The following is a 24935-nucleotide window of genomic DNA, read 5'->3' as shown; positions in this document are numbered from 1 at the left end:
GGATAAACAATGAACTTTACAAGTGAGGGGATCACTTGATAGTCCCATAAAACTGCTAAAATGAACTGATGTTGTCAATGCTTTTATTTGAGAAGTCAACAGCTTATTGCAATAAAATGACGATTACAAAGAACTTCACAAATGTGGTGATCACTTAGTCCTACACATTATGGATGAATGTGGATAAAATGTCCTCACAAAGAAAATATTATTCACATTATTCTAAGCTAAAATGTCCTCACAAAGAAAATAGCCTCAATATCATCTAAGCTAAATGTGGATGTAAAGTAATAAACTAGAAAATAAAATTATGGATGAATGGAATAAAATGTCCTCTAGTTAAATAAGAAATTAAACCACGACCCAAAAAAAAAATTAAACTTAAACCTATTTACATTCACATTATTCTGAATCACCATCAGCCATCAAATTACAGTATACTATAATTTCTTTCTACTCGCAGCACCATGCTTGCCCGCCTATAACATTTATTAGTTTACAATGTCGTTTGCATCTGGTCCCTCGGCCAATGAAACTTGAAAAATATTCATTTAAAATCCACATTCTATTGAATAAACCAAGGGTCAAAAACTTTTAATTGCATTTTTATTTAATACAGATGTGGTAGTAAGAGGAAATCACTTGCAACAATTGACCTCGGGTGAAAGCATGTGTTCTGCATCTGTTTGAATGCAATTTTGGTGTCAATCACAGTAAAAACATTAAGCAATATAAACACTCTCAAATACTTACCCAACTCAGAATGTACACTTTCATGTGCAGGAAAACAATTTGCGGAACCTTGCTACTCTAGCTGAACGAATGTTTTAAGACTTTCATTGTTCATGGCGCCACGAACTCTTCAGATGCATAGTTTTTCTTTTGCTTCTCATCCAAAACAAGAAGTTTTTCCTTATCTAAAACGATACCTAACAAGATGTAACAGGTGTCAAGAAAAAAATATTAGAATAGAAATTCAGATACACAATTCTACAGAATAGGATATCATACTCAAATCCAATGCAGTTGTCAACAATATGTACAAAATCACTACATTAGGCTTGTTTATGAAGAATGACATACATATAACTTAACTGTGCTGCTTGTACAAATTGAAACTATATATTTTTGTACCTGCTGAAGTCTAATCAGCACATAAAAGGAGACCTTTCTATAAATAAATAAAAATGATAATGCCTAGCCGATGGCTTCACACTTGGAAGAAATCGCTCAGAAAATGGCAATGACATTCCATCTTCTTCAACATGGGCATCAGCTATTCCTTCAACTTCACCTTCAGCCTTATTATCATGTTCTCCATCGCGTGCTCTTCTCGAGAACACTACTCACCATCATTAGATTCGATTCCAGAAACATAAACATTTTTAGAACCTTTTTCATTGTCCTCGGATGACCTATGAGGACTTTCTACCCCCTTCATCATTTCCATATAATTTTCTTCTCTGGCTTTACCACAAATTTCTTCCCCCTGCAAAATTATCTATTTGGAGATAACACACCCTCTTCTCTTTCGCTTTTGAACTATGGATTTGACTATTCTTGGTATATGCTAACTTAAGTGCTTCCAATGATGGCCCCATTTCTTGATATACCTGATCTTCCAGAATCACCACCTTAAACCATATCAATTTATTTTGCTTGATTTGGTTAGGACAATGACTTGTTAGTTACTATATATAAGTCACATTGTTGGCTCATTTGTACACTTTTATAATTTTTTAGTAACCTCAATACATTTTACGCCAGAGTTTAGAAATCCTGCAATGAATTTCGACGATTGTCAAGTCCAAATTCCCTTCGTAAAGAACTAGTAATAAGTTAGCCATCAAATTTATCTATTATTTGTTGGAATGTAGAAATCATCAAACTAGTCCCTAATTTTGTTAGGCTAAATAGCTTCATGAGTTTTTTTAGAAAGTGATAACTCTCTCGAACCACCAAAACCCTTCTTCAATATAATCTTTTAATCCCCTCGAATGAGAATCTTTTCAATATAATCTTCAATATAAACTCTCTCTTAAATAACTAATATATCAAATACAATCTTCTAAACTTTTTAACTTTGTTACTACTTGCTTAGTTTATAAGTTTCACAAGCACCAATCGTAGATTAAGGTGATCGATTTTTCTGGATGCCATCATCCACGACCACAATGCTGTGAAGATTTAACACGCAAGAAGATTAACTCATTAAAAGAGAAACAACACTTGAACGTATGCTTTACGGGAGGAAGGAGTTCGATTTTTATATTAGAGGTTTTGGCCTCACGTCTTGACTTTCAGCGATGTGGGATTTAAGTTTATCACTATTACTTCTACCATTAAACCGAAATCATGTATCTTATAAAATTACATTCCCACTAATTGGCTACTAATAATTGGGGGATTACCTATCAAGTGGACCCTTGGTAAGAAGTTGGAAAGCCATTGAAGGTGAAGGTTTAGGTCTTCTAAGCCATTTTGCATTATCACCTTGAAATCTTTAGATGCAATGCTTTTCTTCTGCTTCTCATCCCAAACAAGAAGTCTTCCATATCTAAAATGAATGACACCTAACAAGAAGTAACATGCGACAGAAAAAAAAATATAAGAACAGAATTTTAGAAACACAACCAGTGCATAATAAGAAATCATACTCTAATCAGTGCAGGAATCAGCAATATGTGCAAAATCACAACATTAGGCTTGTTTATGAAAAGAATTTCATACATAGAAAAAAATCACTGTGAAGATAGGCTTAAAAATTGGATCCATCATCGACACAGTAGTCACTTCATGCTTTTCATTTCCAAAATCAATGAATTGAATAGAAAGTGTCTTTGGTTTTGGTGACTGCAATAAAATAAACCATGTTACAAAACATATAACACTCCTTAAAACTTCATTCACGAATTTAAATAGACAAAAGGTAAAACTTAGAATGAAAAAATGAAAAAAGAAAAGAAAACTTGCATATTCAATACAGTATATGTTCTCATCATGAAGAACACGAGAATTTTCGTGATAAACTATATCAACAAACTTTCCAAGCTTTCTTGATTTGTCAAATGCATATAGTTGAAGAAGCTTATTATCCATCCCACCACTCGCAACAGCGTGAAGCTAATAAGAGTACATACTTTCAGTGTCAGAAAAAATTAATGGTACCAATTAGTTATAGAAAGGGGAGTTTATGGCTTTATGCATTTATGCTATTTTATTTAGAATAAGAAGTAGGCTTAATAAATGATATCACTTAGTCCCATAAACATTTAGTAAGTATACAACAAAGCAATGAATTGAGAAGAACAAGAAATCATCATAATCATACATTACCATTTCCTCTGATGAAGGTAATTCAAGCCCTCCAGTGACGCATGCATTACCATTTCAAGATAGAGTGGCAGCAAAGGAAAAAGAGATATCTCAGTTCCAATCACTTATCATAAGAAGTAAAATATGAAAATGAAAGGAGAAAATAATTACAAGGTATTTTTTTAGATAAATTGTAGGGTAAGCATCAAGAATTGTCATTATTCTTGAAGCAGGTTCCTTACCTGATGCATTATGTATCTTTATTCTTCCATACTTAGCTCCATTCGGCCAGATGCTGGCGAGACATTAGCATTTACTAACCGCTCACTAGATAAATCTTGCTTATTGACTCCGGAAAACTCATTACGCGTGAATGCAACGATATCCTGATTACTGCCGAGAGTTTCACTTTTATACACGATTGTGTTTTGGCATGTGTGAAGTGGTTGAAGAGAAGCATTTGGTATCACTTTTAAATAGAAAAGAAGGAAGTACAGATGAAAGGTGAAGCGCTTGGTCTATTACAAGCCATCAAATGGATTAGCAAATAAAGAGATCAACACAATAAAGAGTTAGAACCACAATATATTTTCTAACACTGTCTATCACAATAAACCTTAACCGTATCTCATCACAATAAACCTTAACCGTATCTCACAATATATTTTCTAAGAGTTATTTCTATTTTCTACTATGAAACCTTAACCGTATCTCATCACAATAAAGAGATCAACACTGTCTATCACACTGTTCTGTTATTTGAGAAATTCTTGTGTAGGAACAAACCTAACTATCATTCTTACAAACAACAAATTAAAACATGACACGTCATTTTATTTTCTTTTAATCATTGTATTAACAAAAAACTTGTGTTCGTATGAACTTTTTTTATTAACAAATTTTTGTTCGTATGAACTTTGTTTTCCAATGTTCTCCAAACTAATCTCTATATAAAATATTAAGTAATACACGCACGCACACAAGCATGCTCGAACGCACACACACATATATGTATGGTTTAATGGTAAAATTTCTTATATGACCAGTTGACATCGGCGCTCCATGACATGTCATTCTCGTATATCTAGTGGCACACTTCGATTTCAGCGGGAGTCGAGCCGAGTTCAACAAAAGCAAGATGGTTACGACTCCATAAAGAAGTGTTAAGATGAGACACATCAACTGCTTGATTGATCATGATCTTTTGGAGGTCAAGTATCTCCACTTAATAGAACCTCGCCATTGAAATATAATGACAAAAATAGAGTAGCATAAAAGGAAACATTTCTTGGTGACATGTGACTGATTCAATCACATCCCCCCAGAGCTAAATTTCTCCATGTGACATGTGATAAAAATAATCAATTTTATAAAATTTCTCCTTCGGAGCTAAATTTAAAAAAAAAAATACGTTATTCAACCCGTGCGAAGCACGGGTTTGTAACTAATATAGTATAGTAGTAGTAGATACTATTACTGTTCTTATTATCCACCAATTGTCCACCAAGTTGCACAATTACTTGGCTTCTAATACAAAAAAAAAGTAAAACCTAGCTAGCTATTTAAATTTGGCTTTTTTTTTTATCAAAAACTGAAAGACATTTCTTTTTTATCATTAATATTATTAGTGTTATTATTATCCACCAATTGCGTGTATGTGCACACACACTAACATTATAAAATTTCATTTATTATTATAATAATTAATTATTTTTTTGAACAAGATATAATAATTAATTATTATTATTGTGTACCAACTGTTTTGACAAAAAAAAAACATTATATAAATGAGAGATTTTTCATTTTATCATTATTGAATTACTTCTCTCATGTTTAAAGTGAAGAACATTTTTGTGGTTAGGAAATATTAGGTCATTTTTCATTTTAACATATATAATATTTACCTTTCTAGTAAGGATGATGAAAAGTAGCAAATTAAGCTTCTCTCCCTTACCTTTTTTTTTTTTTGTTTATTTGACCCAATTCAAGCAAAGTCTTCACATGAATACATTACAGTACAATGAAACTTTATTTAACTTTATTCAACTTCTAATAATAATGTCAAATACACATGTGCAACTTGATTTTGGAATAACATGTGTGTACTCAATCAATCAAGTATTCTGAAATAATTTAAATGTGACACGTGATAAGTCTCACACACATAGTCATGGTCATAGTCATAGTCATAGTAATATATATACATGCATGTGGCTAGTAATAAATAAAAGCCTTCACCTACAACTATCATGCATGTCCTATAGTTATTTTCATAGTTTTAAAATCCGGTTCGGTATTATTATGTTCTGGTATTATTATATTATTATGTACTACTTTGCAGTTTGAATATGTACTCCTGTGATTGACGTATTAAAGAATGGATATTAATTAAATACTACTTTGCAGATGGGAGAAAATGGGCAAAATGGGCAAAATCTTTATTTTTTCGGGAGAAAATGTTGAATGAAGGAGTGGTTATGCAAATGACCGATATCAGGGATAAAATCCATAAGAGACAATTTTTATTTCCAACTATAATTGCTAAGTTACCATCATTAACAACTAAAAACATGAATTTGTTGAAACAATTTTTCAGGATTTCTGATAACGGTGCAACAGAAAAGAGGATGAAAGAGACGCTTGAAAATTGTGAGAGGGCCCCCGCCAGAGGCGAGACAATATAGTGTGTGAGGTCTATGGACGAAATGGAGATTTTTGCATCTTCTATGCTGGGTCCAAAAGTTGTTCTTCGTAAGACCCTAAATGTGAAAGGGTCGGGTAAGAATGTCATGGTGGGTAGGGTAAGTAGAATTCAAGGGGGGAATGTGACAGAATCTGTCACATGTCACCAGGAAGTGTTCCCTGTTATGCTATACTTTTGTCATTACATTCCCATGGTGAGGGTCTATAATGTTGAAATACTTACCCTTCAAAGAATCAAGATAAATCAAGCTGTTGATGTGTGTCACATTGACACTTCTTCATGGAGCCGTAGCCATCCGGCTTTTCTTGAACTTGGCTCGGCTCCAGGTGAAATTGAAGTTTGTCACTGGATATTCCAGAATGACATATCTTGGACCGCTGATGCCAACTGAGGAGATGCTGATGGGAGTTACTATAGTAATAAATAAATAAAAACTCCTGTTTTCTTTTAGTTTAATCAGTTCTGGTATTATTATATTATTATGTACTACTTTGCAGTTTGAATATGTACTCCTGTGATTGACGTATCAATGAATGGATATTAATTAAATACTACTTTGCAGATGGGAGAAAATGGGCAAAATCTTTATTTTTTCGGGAGAAAATGTTGAATGAATGAGTGGTTATGCAAATGACCGATATCAAGGATAAAATCCATAAGAGACAATTTTTATCTCCAACTATAATTGCTAAGTTACCATCATTAACAACTAAAAACATGAATTTGTTGAAACAATTTTTCAGGATTTCTGATAACGGTGCAACAGAAAAGAGGATGAAAGAGACGCTTGAAAATTGTGAGAGGGCCCCCGCCAGAGGCGAGACAATAAAGTGTGTGAGGTCTATGGACGAAATGGAGATTTTTGCATCTTCTATGCTGGGTCCCAAAGTTGTGCTTCGTAAGACCCTAAATGTGAAAGGGTCGGGTAAGAATGTCATGGTGGGTAGGGTAAGTAGAATTCAAGGGGGAATGTGACAGAATCTGTCACATGTCACCAGGAAGTGTTCCCTGTTATGCTATACTTTTGTCATTACATTCCCATGGTGAGGGTCTATAATGTTGAAATACTTACCCTCCAAAGAATCAAGATAAATCAAGCTGTTGATGTGTGTCACATTGACACTTCTTCATGGAGCCGTAGCCATCCGGCTTTTCTTGAACTTGGCTCGGCTCCAGGTGAAATTGAAGTTTGTCACTGGATATTCCAGAATGACATATCTTGGACCGCTGATGCCAACTGAGGAGATGCTGATGGGAGTTACTATAGTAATAAATAAATAAAAACTCCTGTTTTCTTTTAGTTTAATCAGTTCTGGTATTATTATATTATTATGTACTACTTTGCAGTTTGAATATGTACTCCTGTGATTGACGTATCAATGAATGGATATTAATTAAATACTACTTTGCAGATGGGAGAAAATGGGCAAAATCTTTATTTTTTCGGGAGAAAATGTTGAATGAATGAGTGGTTATGCAAATGACCGATATCAGGGATAAAATCCATAAGAGACAATTTTTATCTCCAACTATAATTGCTAAGTTACCATCATTAACAACTAAAAACATGAATTTGTTGAAACAATTTTTCAGGATTTCTGATAACGGTGCAACAGAAAAGAGGATGAAAGAGACGCTTGAAAATTGTGAGAGGGCCCCCGCCAGAGGCGAGACAATAAAGTGTGTGAGGTCTATGGATGAAATGGAGATTTTTGCATCTTCTATGCTGGGTCCCAAAGTTGTGCTTCGTAAGACCCTAAATGTGAAAGGGTCGGGTAAGAATGTCATGGTGGGTAGGGTAAGTAGAATTCAAGGGGGGAATGTGACAGAATCTGTCACATGTCACCAGGAAGTGTTCCCTGTTATGCTATACTTTTGTCATTACATTCCCATGGTGAGGGTCTATAATGTTGAAATACTTACCCTCCAAAAAATCAAGATAAATCAAGTTGTTGGTGTGTGTCACATTGACACTTCTTCATGGAGCCGTAGCCATCCGGCTTTTCTTGAACTTGGCTCGGCTCCAGGTGAAATTGAAGTTTGTCACTGGATATTCTAGAATGACATGTCTTGGACCGCTGATGCCAACTGAGGAGATGCTGATGGGAGTTACTATAGTAATAAATAAATAAAAACTCCTGTTTTCTTTTAGTTTAATCATTTCTGATATTATTATATTATTATGTACTACTTTGCAGTTTGAATATGTACTCCTGTGATTGACGTATCAATGAATGGATATTAATTAAATACTACTTTGCAGATGGGAGAAAATGGGCAAAATGGGCAAAATCTTTATTTTTTCGGGAGAAAATGTTGAATGAAGGAGTGGTTATGCAAATGACCGATATCAGGGATAAAATCCATAAGAGACAATTTTTATCTCCAACTATAATTGCTAAGTTACCATCATTAACAACTAAAAACATGAATTTGTTGAAACAATTTTTCAGGATTTCTGATAACGGTGCAACAGAAAAGAGGATGAAAGAGACGCTTGAAAATTGTGAGAGGGCCCCCGCCAGAGGCGAGACAATAAAGTGTGTGAGGTCTATGGACGAAATGGAGATTTTTGCATCTTCTATGCTGGGTCCCAAAGTTGTGCTTCGTAAGACCCTAAATGTGAAAGGGTCGGGTAAGAATGTCATGGTGGGTAGGGTAAGTAGAATTCAAGGGGGGAATGTGACAGAATCTGTCACATGTCACCAGGAAGTGTTCCCTGTTATGCTATACTTTTGTCATTACATTCCCATGGTGAGGGTCTATAATGTTGAAATACTTACCCTCCAAAGAATCAAGATAAATCAAGCTGTTGATGTGTGTCACATTGACACTTCTTCATGGAGCCGTAGCCATCCGGCTTTTCTTGAACTTGGCTCGGCTCCAGGTGAAATTGAAGTTTGTCACTGGATATTCCAGAATGACATATCTTGGACCGCTGATGCCAACTGAGGAGATGCTGATGGGAGTTACTATAGTAATAAATAAATAAAAACTCCTGTTTTCTTTTAGTTTAATCAGTTCTGGTATTATTATATTATTATGTACTACTTTGCAGTTTGAATATGTACTCCTGTGATTGACGTATCAATGAATGGATATTAATTAAATACTACTTTGCAGATGGGAGAAAATGGGCAAAATCTTTATTTTTTCGGGAGAAAATGTTGAATGAATGAGTGGTTATGCAAATGACCGATATCAGGGATAAAATCCATAAGAGACAATTTTTATCTCCAACTATAATTGCTAAGTTACCATCATTAACAACTAAAAACATGAATTTGTTGAAACAATTTTTCAGGATTTCTGATAACGGTGCAACAGAAAAGAGGATGAAAGAGACGCTTGAAAATTGTGAGAGGGCCCCCGCCAGAGGCGAGATAATAAAGTGTGTGAGGTCTATGGATGAAATGGAGATTTTTGCATCTTCTATGCTGGGTCCCAAAGTTGTGCTTCGTAAGACCCTAAATGTGAAAGGGTCGGGTAAGAATGTCATGGTGGGTAGGGTAAGTAGAATTCAAGGGGGGAATGTGACAGAATCTGTCACATGTCACCAGGAAGTGTTCCCTGTTATGCTATACTTTTGTCATTACATTCCCATGGTGAGGGTCTATAATGTTGAAATACTTACCCTCCAAAAAATCAAGATAAATCAAGCTGTTGGTGTGTGTCACATTGACACTTCTTCATGGAGCCGTAGCCATCCGGCTTTTCTTGAACTTGGCTCGGCTCCAGGTGAAATTGAAGTTTGTCACTGGATATTCTAGAATGACATGTCTTGGACCGCTGATGCCAACTGAGGAGATGCTGATGGGAGTTACTATAGTAATAAATAAATAAAAACTCCTGTTTTCTTTTAGTTTAATCATTTCTGATATTATTATATTATTATGTACTACTTTGCAGTTTGAATATGTACTCCTGTGATTGACGTATCAATGAATGGATATTAATTAAATACTACTTTGCAGATGGGAGAAAATGGGCAAAATGGGCAAAATCTTTATTTTTTCGGGAGAAAATGTTGAATGAAGGAGTGGTTATGCAAATGACCGATATCAGGGATAAAATCCATAAGAGACAATTTTTATCTCCAACTATAATTGCTAAGTTACCATCATTAACAACTAAAAACATGAATTTGTTGAAACAATTTTTCAGGATTTCTGATAACGGTGCAACAGAAAAGAGGATGAAAGAGACGCTTGAAAATTGTGAGAGGGCCCCCGCCAGAGGCGAGACAATAAAGTGTGTGAGGTCTATGGACGAAATGGAGATTTTTGCATCTTCTATGCTGGGTCCCAAAGTTGTGCTTCGTAAGACCCTAAATGTGAAAGGGTCGGGTAAGAATGTCATGGTGGGTAGGGTAAGTAGAATTCAAGGGGGGAATGTGACAGAATCTGTCACATGTCACCAGGAAGTGTTCCCTGTTATGCTATACTTTTGTCATTACATTCCCATGGTGAGGGTCTATAATGTTGAAATACTTACCCTCCAAAGAATCAAGATAAATCAAGCTGTTGATGTGTGTCACATTGACACTTCTTCATGGAGCCGTAGCCATCCGGCTTTTCTTGAACTTGGCTCGGCTCCAGGTGAAATTGAAGTTTGTCACTGGATATTCCAGAATGACATATCTTGGACCGCTGATGCCAACTGAGGAGATGCTGATGGGAGTTACTATAGTAATAAATAAATAAAAACTCCTGTTTTCTTTTAGTTTAATCAGTTCTGGTATTATTATATTATTATGTACTACTTTGCAGTTTGAATATGTACTCCTGTGATTGACGTATCAATGAATGGATATTAATTAAATACTACTTTGCAGATGGGAGAAAATGGGCAAAATCTTTATTTTTTCGGGAGAAAATGTTGAATGAATGAGTGGTTATGCAAATGACCGATATCAGGGATAAAATCCATAAGAGACAATTTTTATCTCCAACTATAATTGCTAAGTTACCATCATTAACAACTAAAAACATGAATTTGTTGAAACAATTTTTCAGGATTTCTGATAACGGTGCAACAGAAAAGAGGATGAAAGAGACGCTTGAAAATTGTGAGAGGGCCCCCGCCAGAGGCGAGATAATAAAGTGTGTGAGGTCTATGGATGAAATGGAGATTTTTGCATCTTCTATGCTGGGTCCCAAAGTTGTGCTTCGTAAGACCCTAAATGTGAAAGGGTCGGGTAAGAATGTCATGGTGGGTAGGGTAAGTAGAATTCAAGGGGGAATGTGACAGAATCTGTCACATGTCACCAGGAAGTGTTCCCTGTTATGCTATACTTTTGTCATTACATTCCCATGGTGAGGGTCTATAATGTTGAAATACTTACCCTCCAAAAAATCAAGATAAATCAAGCTGTTGGTGTGTGTCACATTGACACTTCTTCATGGAGCCGTAGCCATCCGGCTTTTCTTGAACTTGGCTCGGCTCCAGGTGAAATTGAAGTTTGTCACTGGATATTCTAGAATGACATGTCTTGGACCGCTGATGCCAACTGAGGAGATGCTGATGGGAGTTACTATAGTAATAAATAAATAAAAACTCCTGTTTTCTTTTAGTTTAATCATTTCTGATATTATTATATTATTATGTACTACTTTGCAGTTTGAATATGTACTCCTGTGATTGACGTATCAATGAATGGATATTAATTAAATACTACTTTGCAGATGGGAGAAAATGGGCAAAATGGGCAAAATCTTTATTTTTTCGGGAGAAAATGTTGAATGAAGGAGTGGTTATGCAAATGACCGATATCAGGGATAAAATCCATAAGAGACAATTTTTATCTCCAACTATAATTGCTAAGTTACCATCATTAACAACTAAAAACATGAATTTGTTGAAACAATTTTTCAGGATTTCTGATAACGGTGCAACAGAAAAGAGGATGAAAGAGACGCTTGAAAATTGTGAGAGGGCCCCCGCCAGAGGCGAGACAATAAAGTGTGTGAGGTCTATGGACGAAATGGAGATTTTTGCATCTTCTATGCTGGGTCCCAAAGTTGTGCTTCGTAAGACCCTAAATGTGAAAGGGTCGGGTAAGAATGTCATGGTGGGTAGGGTAAGTAGAATTCAAGGGGGGAATGTGACAGAATCTGTCACATGTCACCAGGAAGTGTTCCCTGTTATGCTATACTTTTGTCATTACATTCCCATGGTGAGGGTCTATAATGTTGAAATACTTACCCTCCAAAGAATCAAGATAAATCAAGTTGTTGTTGTGTGTCACATTGACACTTCTTCATCGAGCCGTAGCCATCCGGCTTTTCTTGAACTTGGCTCAGCTCCAGGTGAAATTGAAGTTTGTCACTGGATATTCCAGAATGACATGTCTTGGACCGATGATGCCAACTGAGGAGATGCTGATGGGAGTTACTATAGTAATAAATAAAAAAACTCCTGTTTTCTTTTAGTTTAATCAGTTCTGGTATTATTATATTATCATGTACTACTTTGCAGTTTGAATATGTACTCCTGTGATTGATGTATCAATGAATGAATATTAATTAAATACTACTTTGCAGCTTGAATTAATTAGCTAAATAAATACTCTCTCATCATTTCACTTCTTGTTTTTGATTTGGTTCAATATATTATTTAGAAATATTATGGTTTAATTTGTTTTTGTTTTTGTTCAATTACTTAGTGAATCAAGTTGAATTAAAGTTCACTTCTTTGTTTATGAATTTGATTGTTGATAAAATCATATGTCTTTTATTTATGATATACTTCTTTTTTATAATTAAAGGTGTAATAGAGTGAAATGAAATGTTGTTAGTTAATTGGTTGGTTAGATCTCTAAAAATGAACGTTGTGTCTTTTCATTTCACTGCGTTTCACACTATACCAATAATCGGCCGATTTCAGTTATAATGTGACATTCCACAATTGTTAGCCCTGGAAAACAAATTTCAAAAACTACATATTTTAGGTTATATGCCTCTTCTACATAGCTGTTGTTTGTTTATGATACTGAATTTGTTATTAGTGTTGAGTTGGTAAAATACTCACTATTATTATTGTTCAATGACTTTGGCTATATATAGCCTTATACAAGACTTGCATATCAAGTAACCTTGTATGCATACCTTTCAATTAGTTTGTTTTTATGTCACTTATTTTATCCATCGTGTTTTGGAAATTCATGTATTTTAGGATACATTTGAATTGCTTACATAGGGCGGAATGTAGTAGAATGAAATGGAATAGGTTTTTTAGATTTGTAAAAGGGATATTATCTCATTTCATTTCACTGGTTCCACACTATACCATCAATTTGAACATACTCTCGAGTCTTAGCTAATGGGCTGTGATTTTACACAATTGTTAACCCTTGCTTAGGAAAATATATTAGTTATTTATCTCTGATTGCAGTGGTTTTTTGCAGCATCGTTTACTCACTACCTCTTGCTAGAGCTTAATTGTGACTGGTGATTCAATTGTCAATGCTATTTGTGGGAATCATGAACCTCTAATGGGTTGAGTTTTCTTACTCACCTTGACTACAACAATTATGAGGTTTGCGCCATTTATGTTTGTGCATTAGTGTCGTACTTGTTGCATATTGCCCCTGGCAAAGAGCAAGTAATGTCATGTTTGGTTATATAGGTTGATTTTATTTCTCGCATCCGAAGTTTGTTGAGTTGTAAATTGACCAAAACTCTAATTAGTAGAAGTTGGTCAAATAGTTGCTGCATCAAACAAGCGTTATGATGTCTATCTCCTCTGCATGAGTGTTGTAGCCATGAAAAAAAAAAAAATTGTTGGTTCATGACTTCTACATAGAGTGACACTCCGTTTGCTTGTTAAAAAAACTTTTGCCTTGTTTTATTGAATTCAAAGGGAAAATATTTGTAAATAAATCCAGGAGGGAACAAATCATACACATAAATCTGCTGCTAGAATTATAAGCATTTGAATGTTTCTTGACTACTGTCTTCATTCAATTCACTTCACAATCTTTACAAGAGAGTCTTGCCATTTATGCATCAAAATAGCATGTAAAGAATGTGTTTATTTCACTTTTGCTAATTCTTAATTAGTGCTAAAAGTAAAAATCATGGTTCAAATGTTTAGCTTGATCTCTTCTTTTGAGTGTTCCAAGAACGTACATGCTTGTCCAAATCCACGGTTAGTAACTTCATTAAAATTCGTAAAAATTAAATAAAACAAAATGACATAAAACTACATCAAACAACATTAAACCATTTCTGTCGAAAATGTTTGCTATCAACGGACAAAATAACATACAAATAGATTGAAAAAAAGCTCTCCAAAATTGCATGTAATATGTAAGATGTAGCACGATAGAGAGGTCTTGCGACAAGTAACACAAATTCAGTGTTTGTTTTTCTTGAGCAAGTTCAAGGTGGTCGGAAACAGCCTTCGAAGCCACATTGATAAAATTCAGGGTATCTTCCTTTAGATGGATTGTCACTTCTGTAGACTTAGCTATTTGGTACCTTTTTAAAGATGTCAGACCATCCATAGCTGCAAATCTAGAAAATAGAACTGTCAAGTCATACCTCCAAGAACAGAGCTCCTCACCCTCTTAAACAAGTTGATTACCAGATAGCATGAGGTGAAATTTAACTCTATCTATGGATTTGGTGCGAACCAATCCTTAATGGTGGTCTGACTTAAAAAGCAGAAATCTAGATTCATGAACAATTTGTTTCACTTATAGAGAAAAAATGTTAAAAAAATTCACTTATTTGAATGCTGTAAAAAAAAGATTCTCCCAAATATTCTTAAAATCAACTCAACTAGTAAAGAAGTGAATAAGCAATAATACCTTATCAGCAATATCATAAACCAACTTTGAGTCTCTCAATTCAAAGACCTGTGTATCCAAGGTTGTGGCGCCATGCCTCTCAAAAACTTCTACTATTACTGAAAATGCATTCTTTCTAATAGTCATTTTTTCTTTAGCGAAAAACTTTTAATTTGGACAATAGACCAATTAGTGATCAACAGATTTCTCAAAAGTTGGAGTTGGACCTCGAGGTATACTCTGCAACAAGCTTAGCAAAAGATGATGACTTATCCTCTAGCAATGTGGTTGGGGAGTCATACTCCTCAACAAGTCCTACAGCAATAGACAAAAAAATTCAGAAAACGAAACAAGGAACTAAAGATACTGAAAGTTCAATGACAAATAAAAGTTTTGTTACTGACCTTGACTAAGAAGTAGAACCATGTCACTGTCAAGAACAGAAGTTATTCGATGCGCAATGGTAATGACCGTGGAGTCAGTGAAATGCTTCCTAAGAGTTTGCTGAATCAAATTATCTGTAGCTGTATCAACTGATGCAGTTGCTTCATCAAGGACCAAAATCTTGCTCTTCTTAAGTAGAACCCTACCAAGGCAAACCAACTGCCTCTGACCCATGCTCCAATTCTCACCATTCTCACTAACTATAAATCATCAACTTCCACATTAGAAAAGTAAGTAGAAATACTATATAATTCATCTGAACTTAAATATAGCAATACTATATATCAGTTGGTCTAAATTTACTATATACTCCCTTTGGACGTATAGATGTACCCTTTTGCTTATATTTAAGTCTGCAAGGAGTATTTATGTTCAATAAAATTAGAAGACAAACCTGAAGAGTCAAGCTTTCCTTCATTCTTTCTAACTTCATCTCCCAGTTGACACTTATCCAAGGCCTATTTTAAAGAATGTAAATCAGTATTTGAAGAACAATCACATGTCTAAAATTTTGTTCAAAACCAAGGGTCATTGTCATTGCATTTTGTTCAACAAATAAAAAAACACAAACACACCTCCCATATTTGTTCATCAGTGTACTCTTCAAGGGGGTCCAGATTACTTCTCACTGTCCCCTCAAACATTGTTGGGTCTTGCGGGATAATGCTTAGTCTAGACCTCAGATCATGCAGTCCGATTGTATAGATGTTGATGTTGTCAATGATAAGTTCCCCAGCAGAAGGTTCAACGAGTCGAAAAAGTGCTTGTACAAGAGTTGATTTGCCGCTACCTGTTCTACCAACAATGCCGGTTTTCAATCCTCCACGAAATGTGCATGTCAGGCCATGCAACACAAGCGGAAGATGTGGAGCGTACCGAACCTTCATCACAGACAACAAATCACTACAAATGTTGAAATGGAGCACAAAAATCTTATACAAAAATTATGTTATGGAGTATGTTGTATCCAAAGCTTAATTCATTAGCCAATTTCTATATAGAGCATGAATTTTAAAAGTCAATTGACCGCAAAATGAAAGAAATCAGAATCAAAAACATATTTAAAAGTCCCGCAATAGGGAGAAAAAATTTCAGCTACCTGCAAGTTCCGTATATCAACCTCGCCATATGCGGGCCAAGAAGGGATTGGCCTATTTTCTTCTTCTAAAACAAGGGGAGGCTCACTTGGAATGGTTGTATACTGAAGCATCCTTTCTACCGATATAATTTTGTTCTCCAAGTTGCAAAGTGTCAATATCATCCAAGCTTGTATTATGTTTAAATTTAGACCATAGGTAACAGCTAGACCAGCAATGCCTTCAAAAATCAGAAAAATGACACAAAGGAGAAATAATTATGCCCAACTCCATATCAAGAATTACACAAGCAGAGGAAATTTTGATTGATATATAATACCAGATGATGACAGTCAGTCATTCACTATTTTTAGTGTCATTTTCATGATATTTTGAGTTCACAAGCAAGTTTAAACAACAAAGAAATCAAGAAAAATAGAAGATTTTGAGGAAAGCAAATTCGTGTCACGATTTGAAGCACAGGATGAGGTTCATTCGACATTGTTAAAACGTGTCACGATGGCTATTTCGTGACACGATTGTAAGGACGTGGCACAAGGAAAGGAAATAAAAGAATGTCACAACATGGAAGGTGCAAAAAGAAGAAACAAGTGGGCTTGATGTTATCATAGGTCATTGTACTAAAAAAAGAGGAAATGTGTGGCTTGAGCAAAAAGAAAAGAAGACCGTAACATGTTGATTGGATTTTGGAAAATAGGTTACATAAGGCTATATAAGGAGGCTGCACAACAGTTTTGAAGGCACGCTGGTGACATCACGTTTTGGGAAGGGCATTCACGCAAAGGAGAAAAAGAATAAGGCTTGCATATGGAAAACAACAACCGCACCAATTGAGAAGAAACTGAGAGCAACGCCGGCAACAACGGATTTCTATCGGTTTATTTTCTTTACTATGTTGTTTATTCCTTTTATCATGCCTAGCTAATTCTCTTGATTAGGGTCTGAGATGATTCTTTGTAACCCTAATTGAAACATGTTGCTGTGAGAAACTTTATTTATTGCGAATGACAATCTAGTTTTTATTCAATTCAATTGTTCTTAATGCTTGTTATATTCTGATCAAATATAAACATGATTTAGTGAGAACGAATGACTACTGACCATAGCTTTCGACTTAGACCTAATTGAATTGTTCTAATAAACATGGTTAGTCTAGGAATGGATAATCGTTTGCTAGTGATATTAGGTTAACGTGCTTAAACCTTCAAAGATTATTAGACCACCTAAGGAATTAGGGTCTGTAGTTTGAGTAGAGGGTCCTAACTCAAGGTCCTAACTCAAGGGATTGATTAGGACTATTTTGTTAACTATCATGGAACTAGAAAATCATTCATAAAAATAGGTGCAGTATACCAATTAGGGGAACATTGATGACTCGAAAGACCTAGTCTCATCTCTCCATATATATTTTCCAAAACTATCTTTATTTTCTGTTTATTTAATCACCAGACTTGAATTACGTACCTGGATTTATGATTCCAGGTGGAATCGATATCAAGAATATCAAAGAAAAGGCAAATGTGATCAAAGACAACATATCTAAACGGAAACATAACCATTCCATAGCAGCAGCAATGTTGAACTTTGGCCGAGAATACCCATCAATCAGTTTCATATTTGTTTCATGAAATCTTGACTGTTTATCAAAGCTTCTAATGGTTAAAGTGCCGGAAATTGTTTCCGCAAAGTGTTGAATGATTGGGGCTTTGCATACTCCACCTAAACGTGACAGTTCACGGGCTGATGGTAAATAATATCGCTGCAGATAATAAGTTTCAAAGTTGTTAAGCATCACCATATAATATTATAGAATGGAGTCATATTTGCAACAAAATAAAGGAAATGGTATATAATCTGTGATGTTAATGCCTTGATGGTCCAAATAATACCTGATACCAAATGCTGACTGCTATCATGGGTAAAAATACGATGAAAACTTGCCATGCAACCTGAGACATAACTGCTATAATTCCCAGAAGCTGGATCATAGAAAAGGCAAATGTGCCAATTTTATCAGGAATGTCTGTATCCACTGCTCTTTGGTCAGTAGAAGCCTGCAAGACAACAAAGAGGAAGAAAGCGATAAAAAAAAAAACAAGCAACAAAGTATTCCAAAGTTATAATTAACAGAAAGAACAGTGTTATGACATACTCTATTAAGGATCCGTCCACTTGGAGTAGAATCGAAAAATGACATGGGGGCGCGAAAGATACACAAGTGCATTTTTTTGAAGAGTATATGTTGGAACACTAGTTCAATCTAGTGAGAAGTTTGGATGAGAATAAGCACTACTAAGAACTAGTGTGGTTGTGTGACTTAAAAATGTCCCACATTGGTTAGTCACCCCAACTAGAAAGTGTTTATATAAGGGAAGAGTGACCTCCAAGGGTGTGCCCTTGGGGTACCCACTTTTGTGAACGGGTGAACGCTTACAAAAACATATATATATCGCGCGACGACGACGCCGCCGTCTGTCCGAACCGGGCCTGGGTCGTGGTGGAAAATGAAATAAATTTTTTTGTCACTTGAAAATGATAAATTAATTATTAATTAAACGCGTTGCGATTCAACCCAATCCAAAACGTGTGTACGTGCGTCCAGATACATCCAATAAGGAACAGAAACGCGTAGGCTTTGTCCCCAAGACTCTCGTTTTTGGAACTCCTCCTATAAAAGGAGAGCTCGCTCCCCTCATTTAACACATCGAATTAAACAGTTGAAACTTCCTGTGCGATTCCTCTCTTCTCCCTTCGACTTGTGTTAACGAGTCATTCTTTTCTTCCTCTTCTTCTGTCCCTTTCGGTTTCATACAGAACGGCTTCGTACCGTATTGAATAGTTTAATCAAACGATTAAACTATATTTGAGGTGTATATCTACGAGCGGTTGTATACTGTGCAGTGTATAATCGTAACAGTGATCTGGGCTGTTTTATCCTGGAGACGGCGTGGTTGTTAGTCTACCCTGCACAACTTGGGTAGTGCCGCGAAACGTCTTAAAGAGAGCGACCTGGTCGTGACTCAACCCGGTATTTTCTTCTGGCAGTTCTAATTTCAAAAACAACAGTATAGTAGCTGTCTTACAACCAACTGTAACAAGTAACATAGATCTAACAAGAATGCATATAGAACTTGCAAAGGCCAAACCAACATAGACTTCAATAAGAGTCGTCCCTTCAACAGGTGGCTCCACATCTGCTGAGATGGGAGTTGCCCACGCCATCCAGTAGTTGCTTCCAATTTGAAGAGCTTGAAAAAGAATATAGGCCAATAATATGAATGGTACGACAGATCCTCCATATGCAGTTGTGATATACTTCCAATACACCGAAAACCCAACTTTACCTTTCTCCCTTTCTTCTTCTTGAACAAGTTGGTTTTTCGGTTCGCTATTATCATCTGCTTTACCATTTTGCACATCTTTGGTTGCCTCTTCATGAGTGCCAGAGATACTTACTTCTTGTTCGAATGTACTTATCTCATTAGATGTTTTTCCTCCATCCAATGATTCAAGTGCAGACAAAGCTTCTCTGTGTGCACCAACAACTTCCATAAAATCGGTTCCAATGTCAAGAAGGCTGGCATACTTTCCGCTTTGAGTAATTTTTCCATCTTTTATGACCTATAACAAAAGCCGAAAAAAGAGGTCAAGAGAAAATCCATCTGTTTAAATTAAGGACAATAGAATAACAATAAATACTCACCAATATAAGGTCAGCAGTAGGTAAGAACTCCACTTGATGAGTAACATAAACAACTGTTTTTGAACTTAGAACACTCAGCAAGCATTCCTGCCACACAATTTAAACAAACAATTTCACTGACTATAAAATAATTACATAAGTGTCATCCTGTTGGAAGTAACTACATTTCAAAAGACTTAAACCAAGAATTAGCTGTGCATGGTCATCAAATCGAGATTCAAATCCTGAATCAGAAGACATTTTTTCTTAATCGTGAATAGAATCTTTTTATAAATCTAAAGATATGTTGCCCATAAAAAAACATGTCGTTTTTAAGTAAAAGAACAAATGACATAACAACATTATAAGCAGATATCATATCATATACGAACATCAAAATAAGTGGATCGGTTTGTTACACTAAGTTTAGGTAGTGATTCATTAAATGAATCATGATTCATCACAGTCAATCGTAATTCAAAATGAAATTCATGTCCAAACAGATACACATTAGGGATTTGTATCGATTGAGTTCAATTAAGTATCAATTCAAGAAGCGAATCGTGTGTATGTAAGAACCTGATAACTATTTTTTAGCGTGCACAGAAAATAGAATAGCCGGATTATATTGCACATAATCACAAACAAAACACATAAAATGAGTTACCTTAAAAAGGTGAGATCCTGTATGAGCATCCACGGCACTAAAAGGATCATCAAATAGATATATATCAGCATCTTGGTAAAGAGCGCGAGCAATTTGTATTCTCTGTTTCTGTCCACCACTCAAATTTATTCCACGCTCGCCTATAACTGTCTGATCACCAAATGACAATATTTCCAGATCCTTCTTCAGGGAACATGCTTCAAGTACCATCTCATACCTTTCCTTAACCATGTGTTCACCAAACAATATATTATCCTCTATCGTGCCACTTTGAATCCATGGTGATTGAGCAACATAGGCCTTTGTTCCACAAACTTTAAGGATGCCTGATATCTTTGGTACTTCTCCCAATACACATGAAAGTAAAGTAGACTTGCCTGATCCAACAGTACCACAAACAGCAACCTTCATGCCATGAAAAACTTTGAGGTTTACGTTCTGCAAAGTTGGATTGGGTGAAGATAAATCACAAGAAAAATTCCCATTAACCACTTCAATTGCAGTATCAGAACTACCCGGAGGAAGCTTTTTGACAACATCAGACTGCAAGTCATCAAGACGAAGGAACGACCCGATCCTATCAAGAGAAACTTTAGTTTGTGCTATCATTGAAATTACATCTGGAAGACTATAAATAGGCCTTTGAAGCATCCTGAATGTTGCAAGTGCCGACAGAACCTTTCCTGACTCAAGTTTTTTTTTTTTGAAAATTTCCTGACTCAAGTGGGATCCCTATGAGCGTACAAGTACCAAAAGTAACCACAGATACAAGAATTGGTGTACCCCAAAGGACAAACGTAGTCACAGCGGAAGTATAAAGATACTTTTTCAACCACCCCTGTTCGGCGTCTCTGAGCTCAGTTATTTTAGACAGAAACTTCATTTCCCATCCTTGTAGTTTGAGGATCCTCATGTTTCTTAAAATTTCAGATGTGGTCTTCATTCTAGTATCCTTTGACTCCATCAACTTATTATGTAACTTCTCTTGGAATGATCCCGTTGGAAGAGTTGCCAACATAACAATGATGGTTGTAACAAAAGCAGCAACTGAAGCAAGTCCAAGGTTTTTATACAAAATCAACAATGCCAATGTAACTTGCAAAGCTACTATCCACAAATCATGCATATACCAACTGAAACTACCAACTGTTTCAGCATCAACGGTCATGAAATTGATTATTTCTCCAGAAGTGTGACACTGCCTTGATTGAGATGAAAGTGTTAAGGCTTTGTTATATATCAATGTCACAAGCAGTGCTTGGATTCGAAGTCCGAGTTGCTGCAACCTAAAGAACTGCTGCCTGTTTGTTAAGCTTTCTACAAGCTTTGCAAAGAAAAAGGAAGAAACCAACACATAGCCTTGATTCTCATATAGCCTTTTTCCATCAAGGTATTGAACAAAAGAATCAATAAGATAAGGGCCAACATAAGTAGAAAAAGTGTTTACCAATGCAAGAGAAGCAGTGATAAAAATCTCTTTTTTCCCTGAGATTATCAAAGACTTAACCAATTTAAGTGTGGTTACTCTATTGATTGCACCACAATCAGCTTCAAGTTTGTCTCTGAAAATAGGAAAAGCTCCAACCACACTATCTCTACTATCTAGCTGAGGAACATCCTCAAGGTCTAACGTCTTCTTATTGCCAAATGCTATAAGTGGACTCACCCAAGTGAAGGTGAGAAGACTCCAAAATCCAGCATTTGAAAAAGGAGCAACAGTGTCACTCCCTTTAGTCGCTTGTAACTCTAAACCATTACCATTACCAACATGTGTATCACCATTCAAAAGAGGCTCATGAATAGTTCTATCACTTTCTTCACTCTCAAGTTTCACACAATACCCCACATAACAAAAGAACAAACCAACACAAAATGATACAACATCAGAAATCATGCAGTGAACCGTTAACTCAATGTGATTTTGATAAAGAACAACAATGTCAACCACAAAACAATAACATGAAACAAAAAGATAGAAAACACACCAAGCTCTAAAGAAGAATGAAAACTTTCTTTTTCTTTGACCTAAACTGAAGAAAAACAAGAACCCTTTCTGGAAACAAACAAAAAGAACGAACCAAGTAACTGTTTTGAGAGCTAAATCAAAAAGGGTAACAGCTTTTTCTTCTGACCAATCACTTGTATACCAGTAAAAATAATTGAACAGAAACAGAACAAAATTGAAAAAAGAGAAACCAATGGAACATAATTTTGTGCTATTAGGTGTCTCCTTAAACTCATTGACAACACAAGTTGTGATTTTTTTCCAAACCCATGAGATTAAAACCGCCACAAGCAATAGTATATGAAGTATGCTAGATAACCCATGAAGAAAAATTGGTTTTGGAAGAAAAACAGTATCAAGGTTCATGGGTGGAATGGAAGACAAAATAAAAAATTGGATTTTTTTCGTTTGTGAATGTTCGGTTGTTTGATGAAGAGAAGTAACTTATGTAATTGAAAATTAATGTTGTGGAGATATGTATGATATTGGAGTAATAGTCTCATAATTATTTATTGTAGTCTCTATCTTCTAAATGTAACAAATTTTTTATTTTTGATTTTCTCTCCATCTTTGTAAACCATTGCCATATATATATACTCCGTTCACACGCCTGTCTTCCCTTCCCTTTCTATATGATGATATGATAGCAGCTGTACCATTCCTTCATTATATGATATGATATGATTCTATAGTAATATATATTTAGGTGTAAATGGCATCATAATCTTAAGACATTTATTTTGGCCCCTCTTTTATTCTTTATATATATATATATATATATATATATATATATATATATATAGGTTTGCTAGGATACACCCACTAGTTTTTATTATGGTGTGTTTTAGCAAAGATATAACTAAAAAGTTGTTAACTACACCTTAAGGTGAATGTTGCTAAAACACACCTTCTAAAAAATAAGTGGGTGTATGTTAGCAACTCCTATAGGCATTTGCTAGGATACACCCACTTATTTTTTAAAAGGTGTGTTTTAGCAAGTTATAACTAAAAAGTAGTTAAATACACCTTAAGGTGTAGCTTGCTAAAACACTCCCACATGAAAACTAGCGGGTGTCTTCTAGCAAATCCATATATATATATATATGTGTGTGTGTGTGTGTGTGTGTGTGTGTGTGAGTCACAATGCAATTCATTTGACGTAGAATGAGCTTCATGTTTTTCCATCTCTTTGAAAAGCAAGAACCACCAAAGGAGAATCTGTTTCTATCCATAGGTTCCTCCAACCTCTTTGAAAAGCTATTTCAATTGCTCTGAATGCACCATGCATTTCAGAAATATAAGAAGTGGAAATACCAAGTGGCTCAGAGAAACATAGAATAAACTGACCCTCACGGTCTCTAAAGACACCTCCAGCAGCTGATAAACCAGGGTTTCCCTTGGCAGCACCATCTATGTTACATTTGATCAGGAATGGAGAGGAGGGTGCCACATCACCTCTTTGATAATCGGTGCTCTAGGGTGGTGAACAGAAACATTAAAATTCTTGATCAGGGTAAAGTCTCTGATTGAATTAGAAGATGTTTTCTTTGTTGTGTTTCATGCTAGGGCTGTGCTCGAAATAATCATGGAAATGGAAGATTTCCAGTTGATGGTTTTGCTATTAAATCTAGCTTGGTTTCTAGCATTCCATATGACATAAAAAAGATCAACCAAAGCTGATAGCACCACCACTTTGCATTGTGGTGACCAAGATAAATCACAAAGTTTCCACACATCTTCTAAACAAGAGAAGTTAAGAGATAAATTAAGACAAGATGCTAACCAAGACCAGATTCTGATGGAGTATTCACAGTTGAAGAACAAATGGAATGAGGATTCTTCATGTTTGTAACATAAATTAAATCACTTTGTAAAAGAACAACAGTATACAAATGAGATACTAGTTTATTGTGATTTATGACTTTTCATATTTGAATGTAGTTTATTATGCTTTAACAAAGAACATGAAAGGAAACAAGATTTAAAATCAGAAGTGCCAACTGGAAAGTGTACGTAGCTGCATTAGTAAAATTATTTGTGAGCTTTTATATATCATTTTCATGTTGATGGTTTTGATTTGAAGACCTTATTTTTGGTAGATAACAACTTTTTATTAGCATTTTCCAACACTTAATAGTTAGATGCTTTGTGGTTATCATGGTTCTTGTGTTATTAAATTAGTATCTGTTTCAATGTAAGTTTGGTGTCATTTCAAGCTTATCATTTCCAC

General features: G+C 35.4%; 4 protein-coding genes across 4 annotated transcripts; 2 read left to right on the top strand and 2 right to left on the bottom strand.

Moving 5' to 3' along the window:
* The first annotated feature begins 6020 nt into the window (after window positions 1-6020).
* Window positions 6021-6410, top strand: LOC11415572 (BURP domain-containing protein 16). The gene has a single exon (XM_024784754.1). It carries the CDS (start codon window positions 6021-6023, stop codon window positions 6408-6410), a length of 390 nt encoding a protein of 129 aa, XP_024640522.1.
* Window positions 6411-11008: 4598 nt separating this feature from the next.
* LOC120580625 (polygalacturonase-1 non-catalytic subunit beta) lies at window positions 11009-12392 on the top strand. Its single transcript, XM_039834647.1, has 3 exons — window positions 11009-11239; window positions 11380-11467; window positions 11704-12392. The coding sequence occupies exons 1-3, from the start codon at window positions 11009-11011 to the stop codon at window positions 12390-12392; spliced, it is 1008 nt and encodes a 335-aa protein (XP_039690581.1).
* Window positions 12393-14127: 1735 nt separating this feature from the next.
* LOC11408628 (ABC transporter C family member 3) lies at window positions 14128-23104 on the bottom strand. Its single transcript, XM_024783849.2, has 13 exons — window positions 21426-23104; window positions 20701-21394; window positions 20055-20141; window positions 19422-19972; window positions 18504-18591; window positions 18241-18405; window positions 17816-18110; window positions 16354-16571; window positions 15830-16135; window positions 15649-15712; window positions 15215-15454; window positions 14832-15125; window positions 14128-14535 (listed from the first exon to the last, which is right to left on the bottom strand). The coding sequence occupies exons 1-12, from the start codon at window positions 23069-23071 to the stop codon at window positions 15019-15021; spliced, it is 4461 nt and encodes a 1486-aa protein (XP_024639617.1). The 5' UTR covers window positions 23072-23104; the 3' UTR covers window positions 14128-14535; window positions 14832-15018.
* Window positions 23105-23876: 772 nt separating this feature from the next.
* Window positions 23877-24549, bottom strand: LOC112422037 (uncharacterized). Its single transcript, XM_024784753.1, has 3 exons — window positions 24489-24549; window positions 24269-24444; window positions 23877-24179 (listed from the first exon to the last, which is right to left on the bottom strand). The coding sequence occupies exons 1-3, from the start codon at window positions 24547-24549 to the stop codon at window positions 23877-23879; spliced, it is 540 nt and encodes a 179-aa protein (XP_024640521.1).
* Between the last annotated feature and the right edge of the window lie 386 nt (window positions 24550-24935).

The sequence above is a fragment of the Medicago truncatula genome, chromosome 5 (assembly GCF_003473485.1).
Source record: "Medicago truncatula cultivar Jemalong A17 chromosome 5, MtrunA17r5.0-ANR, whole genome shotgun sequence".
Taxonomy (NCBI): domain Eukaryota; kingdom Viridiplantae; phylum Streptophyta; class Magnoliopsida; order Fabales; family Fabaceae; genus Medicago; species Medicago truncatula.
This window is presented reverse-complemented; position numbering and strand designations above follow the sequence as displayed.